The sequence below is a fragment of the Podarcis vaucheri genome (genome assembly GCF_965113315.1).
Source record: "Podarcis vaucheri genome assembly, chromosome: 1".
Classification (NCBI taxonomy): Eukaryota; Metazoa; Chordata; class Lepidosauria; order Squamata; family Lacertidae; genus Podarcis; species Podarcis vaucheri.
In genome coordinates, this window is record NC_138759.1 from 10,963,862 (window position 1) to 10,981,430 (window position 17,569).

Sequence of the window (17,569 nt, forward strand, 5' to 3'; positions counted from 1 at the left end):
CAACTTGGCAGCATTCACAGAAATCTTGACTAAGAGAGCAGAGCTCAAGTGGAAAAGAGTCTAATTGTAAGTTTCTTCATCAAGCCAGTGATTGGAGTGGTATTTCCCCCTCCCCTTTTAACAAACATGTTGCCCATTAGACCATTTGTAGTTAGGAAATTCCTTGTGTGTTTTGTATTACATCCTCTTGCAATCCTGATTGGAGGCACAGAAGAAAAGCTTCCCTGAAGAGTTCCTCTTTTTCTAGGCTGAGCTACTGCCAACAGCTTTTAATAACAGAACAATAGTTTCAGAAGTATTCCTAAGGAAACACTTCATCTCAAATGTTTATGACCCAGGGTCAGACTTTTTAAAAAAATAAAAAATCAAGAATTAAATCCAAGTGCTTTCAACTTTTTTGTGCCAACCATTCATGTTGCAAACATGAGCACAGCTGACACCCAAGTTATAGAGCAAAACAACATGTAATGAGAAAACCCAATCTGACTAGCTGGGAATAAACTCTAGATTGGCATTAGAGCCGGGCAAATCATTGCATGGGACTACAAACTTCCTCTATAGTCCTATCTAAATTAGAATAGGATCAGATAAATAATGGAAGATATCACTGTCTACTTAAGTAGTCAGCAATAAACTCTCAAAATGTTGCATTTAAAATCAACTATTTTGGAGCAGAATTTTCTATATCTTTTATGTAATTTTCAAAAGTATTGAGCTCAATTGTCTGGAATCCTCAAACACGTAAACAAGGAAAAAAAGGTTAAGAAGTACGCATCCCCTTAAAATTATTGGGGTAGCCCAATACCGGATCATTTTATTCATAGTGGCAGTGCAGTGTGTAGTGTTTAACATGTTGAACTGGCACATGGGAGACACAGGTTCAAACCCCTAGTCACCCATGAAGCACAGCTGGTCAGTCACCATTTCTCAGTCCAACCTACCTGTCCAACCATAACAACATGGTTGTTATGAGGATGGTATGGGGAGGGAGAAAAACTTATACCCCACTTTGATCTCCCTGCAGGGAAGGCGAGATATAAATTGCTATAATAAATAAAACAACAAATTGGACAGCTTTCAACAGCACAAGTGCCAATCGTGACCTGACTTCCTTTTACTGTGCTTAAGCCAATCTACAGCAGCTATTAAATTGCCCAGCACAGAAATGAAAAAATTAGTAACTTGTAGGGTCAAGGATCACTGGCTATAAAATCCTGCAGTGCTTTTCTTGACAATCTTTTGTGTTTCTGTAAACCTTGAGGTCCCCCAAAGTATGTTGATAATCTTCATCTTGTGCGTGAGTGGCGCCAATTTGGGTATGCAAGCAACAGCACTTACACTTGGACTCCGAAAATAGAGGGAATTTATATTGTATTGTATTGTATTGTATTGTATTGTATTGTATTGTATTGTATGTAAACAGTAGGCCACTGAGGAACTGCACCCCCTGCTCTCAGAAAGAACATATTCAGAAGGGAGAAACCAATCTGGCCCCATCCACTGGCCAGAAAAAGAGCACCTGCTTGCTTTCCTCTTCTATTGTGCCTATTCAGTAGTGAGCTTGCAGTAGATACTATATAGTCTTTTAATATCTGCATGGTGCTTAGAATATATTTAGTACTTTATAAATGTAAACATAATCACCTCTCTAAAGTTTGCTCACATCAGCTTCATGTCTCACATGCACTCCTTTCCTTGCACAGCTTGAAATCCTCATGCAGTAGGTACTCATGGACAATGGAAACACTAGTCAGGATTTCATTAACTATTAACCATATAATCCCAAACTAAAACCTTTCACTTTCTATCAGAGAACCTTCCCTTTAAGAGCATTTCCCCAGAAGATTAGACAAAACTAACAGACAGTCCAGTTTAGGGAAGAGTAACGACCCAAATCCTTTATTCACTTTAACGGAACATACATTTTAGTTTTGCTGGTCCATATTTGCCAGATGGGAGACCTCCTGGGAACAATGTGTGTGTCACCTTGGGTTTCATGATGGAAAGAATGCTATATAAATGTAAACAACCAAGTAACTAAATAAATTTAAAATTTAAAATGCATTATGTGGCATCAAAGTACAGGATCTTCTATTCCAATTGCCATAATCCTTCCTTATTCTGGATATTTCTCAGACTGTTTTCACGCGTACTGTGCAAGATAATCCTACTATAGCTGGGTAGAAAACCCAGTTACTCAAAATAGTATACAACAAGTGGGCAACACAGGTGGAAGAAGGGGCAAGGTTTGAGGGGTTTTTACACTAACCAATATTATAGGAGTTGCACATCTGTGAAAGAAATAGCCTCCACAGAACAGGTCTTCACAATAGGTTTGCATGTTTTCAGTCATCACTCACTGAGCTTCTTATTGTCTTAGATAACAACAGGATATGACCAGCACAGATAGGGGTGCTAGGGTTTTTTTTAAGGAAGCATATATATATATATATATATATATATATATATATATATATATATGGTTTTGGTGTCTTCGGGTGTCTTCCCGTGTAAGAGTCGGGGTGTCTGTGCGACGTTTCGACGAGGTCTCACTCGTCATCTTCAGGCTGGTGCTTTCGGCTTCTTGTTACTGGAACAGAGCTCTGTTCCAGTAACAAGAAGCCGAAAGCACCAGCCTGAAGATGACGAGTGAGACCTCGTCGAAACGTCGCACAGACACCCCGACTCTTACACGGGAAGACACCCGAAGACACCAAAACCTGCATTCCTGTACCCGTGAAAATCTACGAAAGCATATATATATATATATATATATATATATTTGCTTTCGTAGATTTTCACGGGTACAGGAATGCAGGTTTTGGTGTCTTCGGGTGTCTTCCCGTGTAAGAGTCGGGGTGTCTGTGCGACGTCGAAACGTCGCACAGACACCCCGACTCTTACACGGGAAGACACCCGAAGACACCAAAACCTGCATATATATATATATATATATATATATATATATATATATATATAAATATATATATATATTTTTTAACAGTACCAGAATACACCAGTAGAAAACCTTGGGAAAATTAACTAACATGAGTGCAAAGGGCTTAAGGAACATCGTGATGGCTGAAAAGAAGAACTTTGTCCAGAAATGTGACACAATTAGTAGCAAGAAAATTGCATAATCTCTATTCCAAGATGTTCTCCAGCTGGTACATCCCAGGCTTGGCCAACTCTAGCAGATGGTTACCAATAATTTACTTTATGGACCCATAGCATGAAAGGCAACATAAAAATGAAGCGCAAATTTTGTAGTGCACAGTGGTACCTCGGGTTACAGACGCTTCAGGTTACAGACTCCACTAACCTAGAAATAGTACCTCAGATTAAGAACTTTGCTTTAGGATGAGAACAGAAATCATGCAGCAGCGGCGCAGCAGCAGCGGGAGGCCCCATTAGCTAAAGTGGTGTTTCAGGTTAAGAATGGACCTCCAGAACGAATTAAGTTCTTAACCCGAGGTACCCCTGTATTCTGAAGGAGGCAGAAACTCAAAAGCTTCAAAACCTAAAGGAAATCAGCTGATGCAAAAGCATGTATGCATCCGGAAACACAATCATACCTGCAACAGATGCTTATCCATGCACCAGTGAACTGCCAAAATCAATCTTTTGACACAGATACATATGTGAATTTTCTCATCCAGGGCCACTAGCTGTTTCATGTGACTGGTTAGTGGTGACTGGAGTGACACTATAGCCAAAGTTTGCAAACTACTTGCAGTGCACTCATGTAGCGGTTTACTTGGAAGCAGGATACAACCCCATGCACACTCACCTAGAAGCCCCACTGGATGCGAGATTTACATCCAAAAAAACTTACATAGGATAGCACTGTTAAATTTGCACTCTCCATTTGTAGTTGCAAATCAGGGCTTCTTTAAGCTAGGAATCTAACTGGAATTCAAGGCAGTTCATTTCCAAGTAATTTTGCAAAGGGCTGCAGCCTTCATCTACAATTAAAATCAGAAGTTACTGCATGTCAGTCTAGCAATTTAGTTTGAAACTAGAGATATTTAGAGGAAGTAGGAGGAACACTGGGGCGTTTTAATAGTCTACGCAAGTCTGTAAATGGCTATAAGATTCTAATACAGATAGGCCTTGTGGAAAGTATATTTACTTTCCTAACTGAAGAAATCGAAAATGACTTCAAACACACATTTCTATTTTCAAATCCTTCTGTGGCCTATATAAATCACCTGATTTCCAGCCTAACTCCCACAGAGTAAAAGCATGCGTAGTGCCAGAAGATACAATAACTCACAGTTAACAAAATGAAACTTTAACAAGAGATCCTGCTGTTTGTAACTCAGCAGGGCATACTGTCCCCATTAAAAAAAAAAAAAAACCTACCAAGTTTGTCAGCGTTCTAATCGTGGAAGTACTATATAAAGATCAAGCCTCCCAACTATCTAAACACCTACTGGATAATTTTTTTAAAGCAATGGTTTTGTTTTAACACTTACTGAATAAAATGATTTTTTAAAAGAGTACTATTTTGTATTTCTGCCAGACTGTTCCACTGATAACACAGCAACCTTGACTGAACACCTTAAACACGTGTGTGTGGGGGGGGCTCTCTTACCTGCCACCGTCCATAGCTGAACAACAGTAATGCCACTGGGATGGCAGTGCCCGACATGGCATGCGTAGAGGGCATGCTGTACTCGGAGTTGTAGAAAACCTCCAGCTTGACCACAGGTGGGGATGCAGGTCTGGGCCAACGGATAAGGTCCTTGGTACACTGACCCAGGTACATGACCCAGACCCAAACGATGATGAGTCTCCTGCCCAGCCAAGCGTCCAGGTTCCAGATGCAGAAGGGGAAAAAGAGGATGTAGAAGAGCTCGTTGCCCAGCTCCGTGCCCAGGCTGAACAGGTAATAGAGGAGGGGGCTGCGGATGGTGAAATCCTGGCATATCATTTCCCCAGTCAGAGAGTTGCGACGAGGCTGCTTTTTGGGAACCCCGAGCCCAGGCTTTTCCTCTTTCTTCGGGGGCTTGATCTGGGCTTCCACCCCGCCGCAGGCTCCCCCGGAGAGCACCCCATTCGAGTGCCACACATCACCCTTCTCACCCACATTGCAGGGGCCTTGGAAGCGGCACCTCCCGTCGCTAGCCCCATCCGGCTGGGTGGCCGGGCAGTTGCCGTTGGCCACCGGGGCCCCGGGCTCCAGGGGCCGGGGGAGAGAAAGGGCAGCCCCCCACTCTGGGGGTGCTTGCACGCCGCACAGCCTCTGGAAAGCGGCGACCTTCTCCGAATCCTGCAGGCAGGCGGCCAGGCGGAGCAAGGAAGACATCCTGAAGGGCTCCGGCCAGGAGGAGGCAGCTGTCGGCTTAGGAAGGCGAGTCCAAAATCAGGGGTGCTGCACTGGGGGGGGGGGAGAGAGAGATTCGGAAGAGCGTCAAGAGAGGTTACATACATACATCATGCATATATACAAGCACCTATTTAAAAAAAACAGATAAAAAAGGTTTGGGGGGGTCCCAGGGAAGAAGCCGGGAGCCCATCCCCTGGGGGTGGAGGAGAGGAGAAATTGGGGGGGGGCTTGGGCTTATGGGGGGGGTTCCTGCTCCAAAGGACTTTGGCTGCCCCCTCCCCCCAAAGCCATAGAAACTGGGGGGGGGGGAGGCGAGGAAGAGGGAGATTAGTGGGGTTTTGGCTGCAGGAGGAAAGTGGGGTTGGGGGAGGGCAGGGCAGGCGGTGGGGCTGAGGATGTGGGGGGGGGGAGGCCCTGACTTTGGGGTCGGGGGTTACCTCAGGCGCTGGGGAAACGCCTCGGTGGGGGGGTAGGGGGGAGAGGCGACGGGCGGGTGGGGGGGAGAAGAAATGTGGGTTGGGGGCGCGGTCCTGACGGGGAGGGCGTCGAAGGGGAGGGGGCGCTCGGCCAGGGCTGCTCTACCCGTCATTCCGTCCCGGCGCCGCGTCAGTCCGCTGCTCCGTCCGCCGGTCCTCTCCGCTCTCCCTCCCTCGGCTCCAGCGCCCAAGTCCCGCCTGCCGCCCGAGGAGGCGCCGCCACTCAGGCGGAGCGCGCACGCGCAGTGGCCTCGTTCCCCCTCCCGCCCCTCCCGCCGGAGAGGCGGTTGGAGGCGCTGGAACGTGGGCGCGAGGGAAGAGAGAGAAGGAGAAAGGAGCCGCCGAGGATGGGAGGGAGGGAGGGGAGAGATCGGGAGCGCGCGGCGGCGGCGGCGGCGGCGCGCCTGTCGCGCATGCGCAGAAGGACAGAAGCCCTTCACTAGCTCCTTACCCTTCTCCCCTCCCACCACATTGATTGATTGATTGATTGATTGATTAAAGCAGGGCTAAAGGAGATTTAAAAATAAATAAATAAATCAAATAGAATTTAAAGTGTTTTTTTTAAAAAAAATTGGGGGGAATAGGTAAATAGCTGTTTCCTATACTGTAAGCTACAGTTAGAACTGGATATGGAACAACTGATTGGCTCAAAATTGGGAAAGGAGTACGGCAAGGCTGTATATTGTCTCCCTTCTTATTTAACTTACATGCAGAATTCATCATGCGAAAGGCTGGGCTGGATGAATCCCAAACCGGAATTAAGATTGCTGGAAGAAGTATCAACAATCTCAGATACGCAGATGACACAACCTTGATGGCAGAAAGTGAGGAGAAATTAAAGAACCTTTTAATGGGGGTGAAAGAGGAGATTGCAAAATATGGTCTGAAGCTCAACATCTTTAGAGTCCCATGGACTGCAAGAAGATGAAACCTATCCATTCTGAAGGAAATCAGCCCTGAGTGCTCACTGGAAGGACAGATCCTGAAGCTGAGGCTCCAGTACTTTGGCCACCTCATGAAAAGAGAAGACTCCCTGGAAAAGACCCTGATGTTGGGAAAGATGGAGGACACAAGGAGAAGGGGACGACAGAGGACGAGATGGTGGGACAGTGTTCTCAAAGCTACCAGCATGAGTTTGACCAAACTGCGGGAGGCAGTGGAAGACAGGAGTGCCTGGTGTGCTCTGGTCCATGGGGTCACGAAGAGTCAGACACAGGTCCTAGAATGAATCATGGAATCTTAGAGTTGGGAGGTGCCCCCAAGGGTCATCTAGTCCAATCCCCTGCCATGCAGGGAACTCAGCTAAAACATGCATGACAGATGGCCATCCAACCTCTGCTTGAAAACCACCAAGGAAGGAGAGTCCACCACCTCTGTTCCACAACAGCTCTTACTGTCATAAAGTTCTTCCTGATGCTTAGTCAAAATCTCCTTGCAAGAAAGGAGATTCGGAAGCCATTGGTTTGAGTCCTACCCTCAAAACAAGCTTTTTCCCTCCTCCATGTGACAGCGCTTCAGATATTTGAAGATAGCTATCATATCTCCTCTCAGTCTCCTCTTTTCCGGGCTAAACATACCCAGCTCCTTCAACTGTTCCTCATAAAGTTTGGTTTCCAGACCCTTCAGCATATTAGTTGCCCTTCTCTGCACACCTCCCAACTTGTGAAGCCCAGAACTGGACACATTATTACAAGTGTGGTCTAATTACGGCAAAATAGAGAGCTAATTAAAAATAGAGAGCTAATTACGGCAAAATAGAGAGCTAATTACGGCAAAATAGGAATGCGGGTGGCACTGTGGTCTAAACCACAGAGCCTAGGGCTTGCCGATCAAAAGGTCGGCGGTTTGAATCCCTGTGATGGGGTGAGCTCCCGTTGTTCGGTCCCTGCTCCTGCCAACCTAGCAGTTTGAAAGCACGTGAAAGTGCAAGTAGATAAATAGGTACCGCTCCGGTGGGAAGGTAAACGGTGTTTCCGTGCGCTGCTCTGGTTCGCCAGAAGTGGCTTAGTCATGCTGGCCACATGACCCGGAAGCTGTCTGCTGACAAATGCCAGCTCCCTTGGCCTATAATGCGAGATGAGTGCTGCAACCCCAGAGTCGGTCACGACTGGACCTAACGGTCAGGGGTACCTTTACCTTTACCTAGAGAACTACTATTACTTCCCTTGATCTGAACACTATACTTCTGTTGATGCAGCCTAGAATAGCGTTAGCTTTTTTTGCTGCTGCATCACACTGTGGACTCATGTTAAGCTTGTGGTCCACCAAGACACCTAGATCCCTTTTTTACATGTACGGCTAGTAAGCCAGGTGTCCCCCATCCTATATTTGTGCATCTGGTTCTTCCTTCCTAAGTGCAGAACTTTACATTTGTCCCTATTTAAATTCATTTTGTTAGGTTGCGCCTAGTTCTCCAATCTGTTAAGGTCCTCTTCAATCCTGTTTCTGCCTTCCACAAGTCAGGGACAGCAAAGAACGTGGCCCACAAGACCAGGAGAACAATAAAATAATTAAAAATAATGTAAGATTATAAAATCATGAAATCCCAAACAAATGATGAACACAGAGTCAAATGAATTCTGTAAAAATGCTTGGCAGAACAAATATGTTTCTGACATTATTAATTATGATAATACTAGTGTCATTATAAATTACCTTTGTGTGGCTTTTAATTATAAGCTGTTTTGAAGACCAATCGTGTGTGTGTGTGTTTAATGCACAAATAGTGTATATGAAAGGTTTTGAACACGGCGTAAGCTGTCTCTGCCTCAGTGTAAAAGGTGAACCTCCATTTCCTGAGACTGCCTGAGGACTTTGCCCAGCTGTTGTAAGACTATGACTAGGATATAGTGTCTGCCTCCCTCCCAGCAGCCCAACCTAGTTGTGGCTGAGGGCAAGGTACAGGAAATGTTAGCATCTCGGCATCTGTTGACACTCCAGCGTGGCTGGGGAAACCCAGTCAGATGGGCAGGGTGCAAATAAAAAAAATATTCTTCCTATTACTATTATTACTCAGTCTTGCATATTCGGTTTCTGCATATGGAAGAGGCAAACTTTTGGCATTGCTTCTTACCTAGGGACCTCCCCCCCCCCATTTTTCTTTTTTGCAAATCCACAAATCATATACCGTGATACCTCAGGTTAAGTACTTAATTCGTTCTGGAGGCCCGTACTTAACCTGAAACTGTTCTTAACCTGAAGCACCACTTTAGCTAATGGGGCCTCCCGCTGCCGCCGCATGGCCGGAGCACGATTTCTGTTCTCATCCTGAAGCAAAGTTCTTAACCTGAAACACTATTTCTGGGTTAGCGGAGTGTGTAACCTGAAGCATATGTAACCTGAAGTGTATGTAACCTGAGGTACCACTGTATCAGACAGCCTACAATTCAGTCAATTGGCAAATGTTTTCCACTTTGAAAATCAACAAATGCCCACCCAACCCCTTTTCTTTGCTTGGCGTATGCACACACGTCAATGTTCGTTCCAGCTTCATTCCGCTCCCACAACTGGCGGTTGAAGCCAAAGTACGCATGACATGAGCGTCGATCCATCTGGATCCTGTCTCTCCTGTCTGATGCCCTTTCCTTCAAATCAGCTTCCGCCCTCGGAAGCAGAGGTCAGCCTGAGCTGCCTGCATTTCAGGCAGCCGGCGACTTGCCCCGATGACAGCTGCAGTGAATTGGAGGGAAACAAATCAGGTAATGGGCAACTGGCGAAGTTATCTCTGCCCCTTCCCTGGCATGTACAGAAGTTTAAGAAACTGGAAGGAGACATCACCTCGCTGTCTTTTGAGCCACTAATGTGTGCATAGCCTTAGTTCCCTGCCTTTCGTGGCTCACTTTAGTTAAAAGTTACTTTGATGGTTGGTTTGTTCAACATATTTCTATAACGCCCTTCACCAAAAAAATGTTCAGCGTACGGCTTCGATCTGTGGAACTAATACTGTACCACCTAATTCACAGCTCTGAAAACAATCTTTTAGGACAGTGGAACTCCCTGCCTATTGACATTAAGTGGGTGCCTTTGTTGTGCTCTTTTCATCACCTGCTTAAAACATTTCTGTTTGGGCAAGAGATATCAATGTGTTTCATTACTACCTCATATTGTTAATTATTTTGAAATGCTGTTTTACTATTTTTATTTATAATTTTAATATCAATTGTAAACCACTTAGAGGTTTTACAACAATCATGTGGTACATACATTGTGTTAAATAAAACCAATAACAAAAAATGCATATCAGAAAGGTACTGCCTCGATTGTCTTTTTGATGTCCAGTGAAGATCTTCCTTTTTTTCAAGAAGACTTTGAAGTGGAGATATTTATTCTAGCCTGTTGCCTGTCATTGGATTTGACACTGTTTTCGCACACAAAAATCATCATCGCTTTTAATTTGTATACCGTCTTTCTATCTTACAATAGCCAAGGTGGTTTACAAGCTGAAGAAACAAGGAGTGTACACCTTATAACAATCTAATGCAATACAGAAATGTGATAATAAAACATAACTTTACTTATGTGTACATTTTGGGGGGTGGACGCAGGTGGTGCTGTGGTCTAAACCACTGAGCCTAGGGCTTGCCGATCGGAAGGTTGGTGGTTTGAATCCCCGCAACAGGGTGAGCTCCCGTTGCTTGGTCCCTGCTCCTGCCCACCTAGCAGTTCGAAAGCACACCAGTGCAAGTGGATAAATAGGTACCGCTCGGGCGGGAAGGTAAACGGCATTTCCGTGCACTGCTCTGGTTTGCCAGAAGCGGCTTAGTCATGCTGGCCACATGACCCAGAAGCTGTCTGCGGACAAACGCTGGCTCCCTCGGCCTATAGAGCGAGATGAGTGCCGCAACCCCAGAGTTATCTGCAACAAGACCCAATGGTCAGGGGTACCTTTACATGTGTTTTTAATTGTCACAATTGTTTTACTATATGAAACAGCGCAACTCTTCTTGCTGTTGGCTTTTTTAAATTGTGTGATCACTTCAAGACATTTGTGGGAAGCAATTCATGTAGGAAAATAAGCAGGCACTCAGAGAAATGAATTCTTGTCTGTAGATTATGGGCTCTTGCAGACACTGATGCAACTATAATGTTATGCTTTGGCTGGAGACAGAGGAGGAGTGGGAGCCGCCAGTTGGGAAACCCCCATGGGAAGACAGCTCGGAGCCCAGGGAGTGGTGGTTGGACACCATACATGGTCAGAGGGAGGAGAGGGAACAGACAGGGAGGTGTTGGTGTCGGAAGATGAAGTGGTAACAGGGCTTAGTGAGCAGGAAGAGGTTGTGGCAGAGAGTGGTCCAGAATCAGAGACAGAAGCAGAGGCTGGAGAGGAGGGGAGCCAAGAGGCCAAGATGAATCAGGGTGGTCAAGAAGGCAAGAGGTCTCCCCCTCCTGCTGCAACTAGCTCCCCTCCTCCCTGGTCGCCCAGACCCAAAGAGGTATGAAGAGGGCGAAGCAAAGACAGGCAAGGCGACAGAGTCTCAGATTGCTTGGGAATGTACAGGGGGTGGGAGGAGACTTAGAGAGCTGTGGGAAGCGAGGGACCTTCAGTCCTTGCAGCTACCTCATTGGGGTTAGACCTGCTGGAAAGAGTTGCTGTTCTCACTAGGCCTGAACTATTTAGTTTCTTTGAACACAAAGTTAACTTCACTGGCACCTTGTGAGTTATGGCTGACTTGCTCCCAACATCTGCCCTGACATATATGCTGGTTAGTGGAACAGTGCATTTGCTCAATGCACTGCAGAATCCTATGCTTGCTTCCTTGGAATAAGTCTCATTTATTTAAACACGGTTTGCTCACAAGTCCAGGAGGCGAATGACTGCAGCATTAACGCTAGGGAAATTTAATGCCCTTGTAGTAGAAACAGAAGCTTGGATTACAAGTGCTTGGATATCCCCACATTGCAAGCTCTTTGAAGAATTCTGTCTGGGTGCCACACAAGCCTGGTATCTTGTGTGCGTTCCTTGCCCAAAGTCAACGTCCTTTGGAAAAGCCCTTAGTTAAGAGGATTAAAGGTGCAAACCTGCTTGTATTGACTTGGGAGTAAGCCCCACTGGGCACAGTGGGGCTTACTTCCAGGTAAATACGCACAGGATCAAGTTGTAACATGAACTTTGCTGAAACAATACTGCAGCCTGCAATAAGATCAGGACTCTGTCTTAAGAAGGCTGTCAAAATATAGAAAGAAGGTCCTTTTGTTGGGTAATCTGAGACAGCTACTCCAGGCAGCAGATGTTGAGTGCTGAGTAGGACATAGACAGGTATCACCCTATGAGGTTGCCCTCCTCTGCACACTTTCCAGTTTATCAATATCCTTCGTAAATTGTGGTGCCCAGAATTGGATACAGTATTCCAAGTGTGGTCTGGCTAAGGCAGAATAGAGAGCTACTATTACTTCCCTTAAAAGGGACGCGGGTGGCGCTGTGGGTTAAACCACAGAGTCTAGGACTTGCCGATCAGAAGGTCGGCGGTTCGAATCCCCGCGACGGGGTGAGCTTCAGTGGCTCGGTCCCTGCTCCTGCCAACCTAGCAGTTTGAAAGCATTACCAACTCACTACCAGGGGAACTAAAGGCTTGTACTAAAGACTCCATGGAAGAAGCTGGTTTTAAGAGGGGTTTTGAAGGGACTTAGGGAAGTGGGCAGATGTGGGTGGCACTGTGGTCTAAACCACAGACCCTAGGACTTGCCGATCAGAAGGTTGGCAGTTCGAATTCCCGCCATGAGGTGAGCGCCTGTTGCTTGGTCCCTGCTCCTACCAACCTAGCAGTTCGAAAGCACATCAAAGTGCAAGTAGATAAATAGGTACCACTCTGGCAGGAAGGTAAATGGCGTTTCTGTGCGCTGCTCTGGTTCACCAGAAGCGGCTTAGTCATGTTTGCCACATGACCCAGAAGCTATACGCCGGCTCCCTCGGCCAATAAAGCGAGATGAGCACCGCAACCCCAGAGCTAATGGTCAGGGGTCCCTTTACTTTTAACCATATCGTAAGACGGTAATACCAGTCTGCCTCTCAAATAATTCTTAAGTATAGGGTGAAAATAAAGGTAGAAAGGTTAACTTGGTTAACTTGATATTTGGCAATCCACAACCAATCTCTTTGTTTAAATTTCCAAGTGATATTTGCATCCATTTCCTTTCTGGTTGTTATTGAATCAGGCCACACCGCCACAAATCCCTTTTACAATCTATAGTTACGATGCCGGCAGTGTTGCCTAATCAGAAGATGCATGACATGAAAGCGGCAATAAAACCAGGACTTCGTTAACACTACAAACATAGAGCTGATTTAAGCCATTGCATTGTTGTTTAGTCATGTCCAGCTCTTTGTGACCCCATGGACCAGAGCACGCCAGGCACTCTTGTCTTCCACTGCCTCCCGCAGTTTGGTCAAACTCATGCTGGTAGCTTCGAGAACACTGTCCAACCATCTCGTCCTCTGTTGTCCCCTTCTCCTTGTGCCCTCCATCTTTCCCAGTATCAGGGTCTTTTCCAGGGAGTCTTCTCTTCTCATGAGGTGGCCAAAGTATTGGAGCCTCAGCTTCAGGATCTGTCCTTCCAGTTGAGCACTCAGGGCTGATTTCCTTCAGAATGGATAGGTTTGATCTTCTTGCAGTCCATGGGACTCTCAAGAGTCTCCTCCAGCACCATAATTCAAAAGCCTAAATTCTTCAGCGATCAGCCTTCTTTATGGTCCAGCTCTCACTTCCATACATCACTACTGGAAAAGCATAGATTTAACTATACGGACCTTTGTTGGCAAGGTGATTTGTTGGCCATTGCATTTTGCATTAGGACTGATAATTTTGTGCAATGGGACGCTGGGCACTCTGCTACAATTGCAAAACCACAGTTCCCAGGCTCCTTCCCCTACTTGGCCCTTAGGACCCCTAGCAGGCTAGCACCCTCACCATCTTCTCCAAGCCACCACCCCTAAACACCCCCTCCCCCACACCCACCATATTTTTCACTCTATAAGACGCACCAGACCACAAGACGCACCTAGTTTTTGGAGGAGGGAAACAAGAAAAAAAATATATTCTGAATCTCAGAAGCCAGAACAGCAAGAGGGATCGCTGCACAGTGAAAGCAGCAATCCCTCTTGCTGTTTTGGCTTCTGGGATAGCTGCGCAGCCTGCATTCGCTCTATAAGACGCACACACATTTCCCCTTACTTTTTAGGAGGGAAAAAGTGAGTCTTATAGAGCAAAAAATACGGTATCTTGCTCCCCCCTTGAATGTTTTTGCCTTGCTGGAATATGTCTTTGAACTCCAAGAACAGGCACATCCCATTCTGTTGTTTAATGTGGATAGCAAGCTTCCTTTGGTAGTAAGTTTCAGTTTGAGAAGCGGCTTGTCTCCTTGGCAATCACGACACCTGTGGTCTCAATGGGTTTTGTGCGTATGTTGCGTCTCCCTATGCGCATGTTGCGACTTTAATGCACAAACATAACGCTCGTCCATACTGTCATTTAATGCGCTCTCGAAAGATGATGTCGGGGTCCGGGTGGGTTCATACGGAAAGAGGTGGTCCTTGAGGTATTGCGTTCCTTGACCCAAAGGACCATGGACCTCCGCCTGAAAAATGTCCCCCACCTGCGCTATGCTTTGCTAAACACAAAGGTGGTAGCTCAGTGGAAAATAACATCAGAGAGTCATTTAATCCTCAACTCCAGCTTCAAACAGCCTGGGATCAATATGCCTCAAAGACCAGCTGCTTCTTGCTGCCCCCACCTTGCACACTGTCACTATGACCTTGTTCATTGTGCAGCGCATACCCTTCGTTGCACACCGTCTGCAGATTTCTCCTCAAAGGTTGCGGAGACGTCACTGTTGCCCATCAAACAAAGTGCAGTATTTTGCACCTGTTCTTCTTCTCGGCTTGCAGGTGTTTTGTTTGTCAGTGCCTTGAATAACCACTTGCCCTACACGGCACTTTGCAGCTGTTGTTCCCCAAAATTGTGCATTAATTGCTCTTTGTGGGAACTGTGTGGAATGAGAGCACTTCCAGACAACCAGTGCTATTTTTCTAGAGAAAAGAGGTCATAGAATCATAGAATCATAGAGTTGGAAGAGACCACAAGGGCCATCGAGTCCAACCCCCTGCCAAGCAGGAAACACCATCAGAGCACTCCTCTGCTTAAAGACCTCCAAAGGAGGAGACTCCACCACACTCCTTGGCAGCAAATTCCACTGTCAAACAGCTCTTACTGTCAGGAAGTTCTTCCTAATGTTTAGGTGGAATCTTCTTTCTTGTAGTTTGGATCCATTGCTCCGTGTCCGCTTCTCTGGAGCAGCAGAAAACAACCTTTCTCCCTCCTCTATGTGACATCCTTTTATATATTTGAACATGGCTATCATATCACCCCTTAACCTCCTCTTCTCCAGGCTAAACATGCCCAGCTCCCTTAGCCATTCCTCATAAGGCATCGTTTCCAGGCCTTTGGCCATTTTGGTTACCTTCCTCTGGACACGTGCCCTCCTCTGGACAGGTGTCGGAGCTCACTGTGAATACCTCCATTGTTTTCTAATGATGGCAATGGTGCCCACCTGAGACATGCCGGAGCTGAGTTTCTACAAGCTCCTGCTGGAAAAATGGCCTGCAGACAACCTGTTGACCATTCATCCTGATTTGCCGCAGGATTTGCAGGTGGCGCTGGGACGCAGGTGGCGCTGTGGGTAAAAGCCTCAGCGCCTAGGGCTTGCCGATCGAAAGGTCGGCGGTTCGAATCCCTGCGGCGGGGTGCGCTCCCGTTGTTCGGTCCCAGTGCCTGCCAACCTAGCAGTTCGAAAGCACCTCCGGGTGCAAGTAGATAAATAGGGACCGCTTACAAGCGGGAAGGTAAACGGCGTTTCCGTGTGCAGCTCTGGTTCGCCAGAGCAGCGATGTCACGCTGGCCACGTGACCCGGAAGTGTCTTTGGACAGCGCTGGCCCCCGGCCTCTTGAGTGAGATGGGCGCACAACCCTAGAGTCTGGCAAGACTGGCCCGTACGGGCAGGGGTACCTTTACCTTTACCTTTAATGCAGTGCATGTACAGAATGGGAAGCAAGAAGAGGAGGGAGGGGCAAATTTTGGACTCACACTGAGTGCCACTGAAAGACCAAACTTCACCTTTGGTTGCTACATAATGAAAGTGGCAGCGGCGGGGGGTGGGGGCAGTATTTTATGTATACATGCATGTATTTATAAGGTGCCATCAATAGGTTCTTAAATGGTCCCTGCCCCAAAGGGTTAACAGTCATAATTTTGACACAGAGAAACTGCAGAGGAAGGGGAGAGGTGCAGGGATAAGCAAGGAGAATATGGGCTACTGCGTGAGATGCAATAATAATAACAGATGCCAACAAAGCAGGGTTTTGTGTCTGTGTGTGGGTTTTTTAAAAAAGTAGAAAATTAGTAAGCAGAAAAAATAAAATGAATTTCAAAGTTTTCTTAAGCAGGAAAAAATACTACAATAAAGGAAAAAATAATGCAAAAGTTATATGTATAAACATGAACGGCAAATCCTGTACTTCTCAAACAATCTCGGGTTCCTCCACATAGACATTCTCTGTTGGAGTATTTCTCTTCCAAAAAGGCATCCACTGTGCCAAAAGTATTATTTATTGTATTTGTTTTTAATACTGCCCTTTGATCATATTTCCTGGGCTGTTTACAAGATAACTGAAACAATTAAAAGGAACAAGAAAGAAAGAAAGAAAGAAAGAAAGAAAGAAAGAAAGAAAGAAAGAGCTAAATGCCAAAAAATTATAAGAGCGGCATAAAGAAAATAACTCCTCTCACCTTCCCAAAGATGCGTGATATGGCTTAATTTATAGATAAGCATCAGATTCCATTTCTCACGCTTCCAGACCTCAGAGAAGATTTTGTTTGTTCGTTTTTTAGCTGGTGAAAGTCAGAGTTGCCTCTTAAATGCCACTCTTTTGCTATGTGCTATGTGCATAGATACAATCGGGAGCTTTGATATCTAGATGAAATGCAAAACCGTTTTATGGCGAAGGCTCAAAGCCAAGCTCTCCCAGTCCAGGGTGTGTCTACATCTGAAGGCGAGGAGAACAGAGCTTACTGGAAAAGTTTTGTTCACAGGAGTTTGGGGGATCACGTGATCCGCAAAGTCACTTTGCAACCTGAAGCTCACTTCTGCTATGAAGCTTGGAAAAGAGCTGATAAGATTCTTCCAGCCACCCACACGGCTACACCAGTCTCATCCTTTTCTTCATCGGGTGTCAAGCATATTCCAAAGGCACCCTTAAGTGTGTGCAACAACCATATAGTGGTAGGGAAAGAAAAACACTCTGTACATGCTCAGAGGTGCTTGCTTATTTCTTCACATATTCCAGGGGTGGGCCAAGCATTACAAAAGAAAGAAAAAATCTCAAGCTTCAGGTCCGAAGTCAAATTCAGAATTGTAGGGTGCCCTATACATTTCCCCTAACTAAGCTTTGAACAGAATTTGTACCGGGACTATGAAACGGCGGCATAAGACATTTTTTTTATGTATGTTAGTATATTTTTTCAAAATATGTTAGTATATCCTCCTGGCTATTACTTATCCCCTGTTTTCGGTGGGGATAAGTAATAAAAACAGAGGGCAGGAGATCTACTTTGGCGATCACTCGTAGCCAAGTAAGATTGTCTTCCATAAACACTGTTTTAACAATGAGTCAGTAAGTGACAGTGGAGGCCAATTCTGGATCCACATGTCCGTCCACAGTGGGGACCTTGGTTTCCAGTCGGGAGTTGATCACGGTGAGGGTTTGCCAAG

General features: G+C 45.9%; 1 protein-coding gene across 3 annotated transcripts in view; it reads right to left on the reverse strand.

Moving 5' to 3' along the window:
- Nucleotides 1-16,845, reverse strand: part of SGPP1 (sphingosine-1-phosphate phosphatase 1) — a 31,777-nt gene extending 14,932 nt beyond the window's left edge. Inside the window, exons 1-2 of one of the 3 annotated variants that reach the window (XM_082218592.1) lie at nucleotides 16,588-16,845; nucleotides 4,598-5,382 (exon numbers count right to left, since the gene is read on the reverse strand). In XM_082218592.1, coding sequence (XP_082074718.1) covers nucleotides 4,598-5,311 — 714 coding nt within the window. In that variant the 5' untranslated portion in view covers nucleotides 5,312-5,382; nucleotides 16,588-16,845. Of the gene's footprint in view, nucleotides 1-4,597; nucleotides 5,383-5,914; nucleotides 6,053-16,587 lie in introns of those variants that run through there. The other 2 variants (XM_082218591.1, XM_082218593.1) reach the window with 2 other exon arrangements.
- Nucleotides 16,846-17,569: the final 724 nt, after the last annotated feature.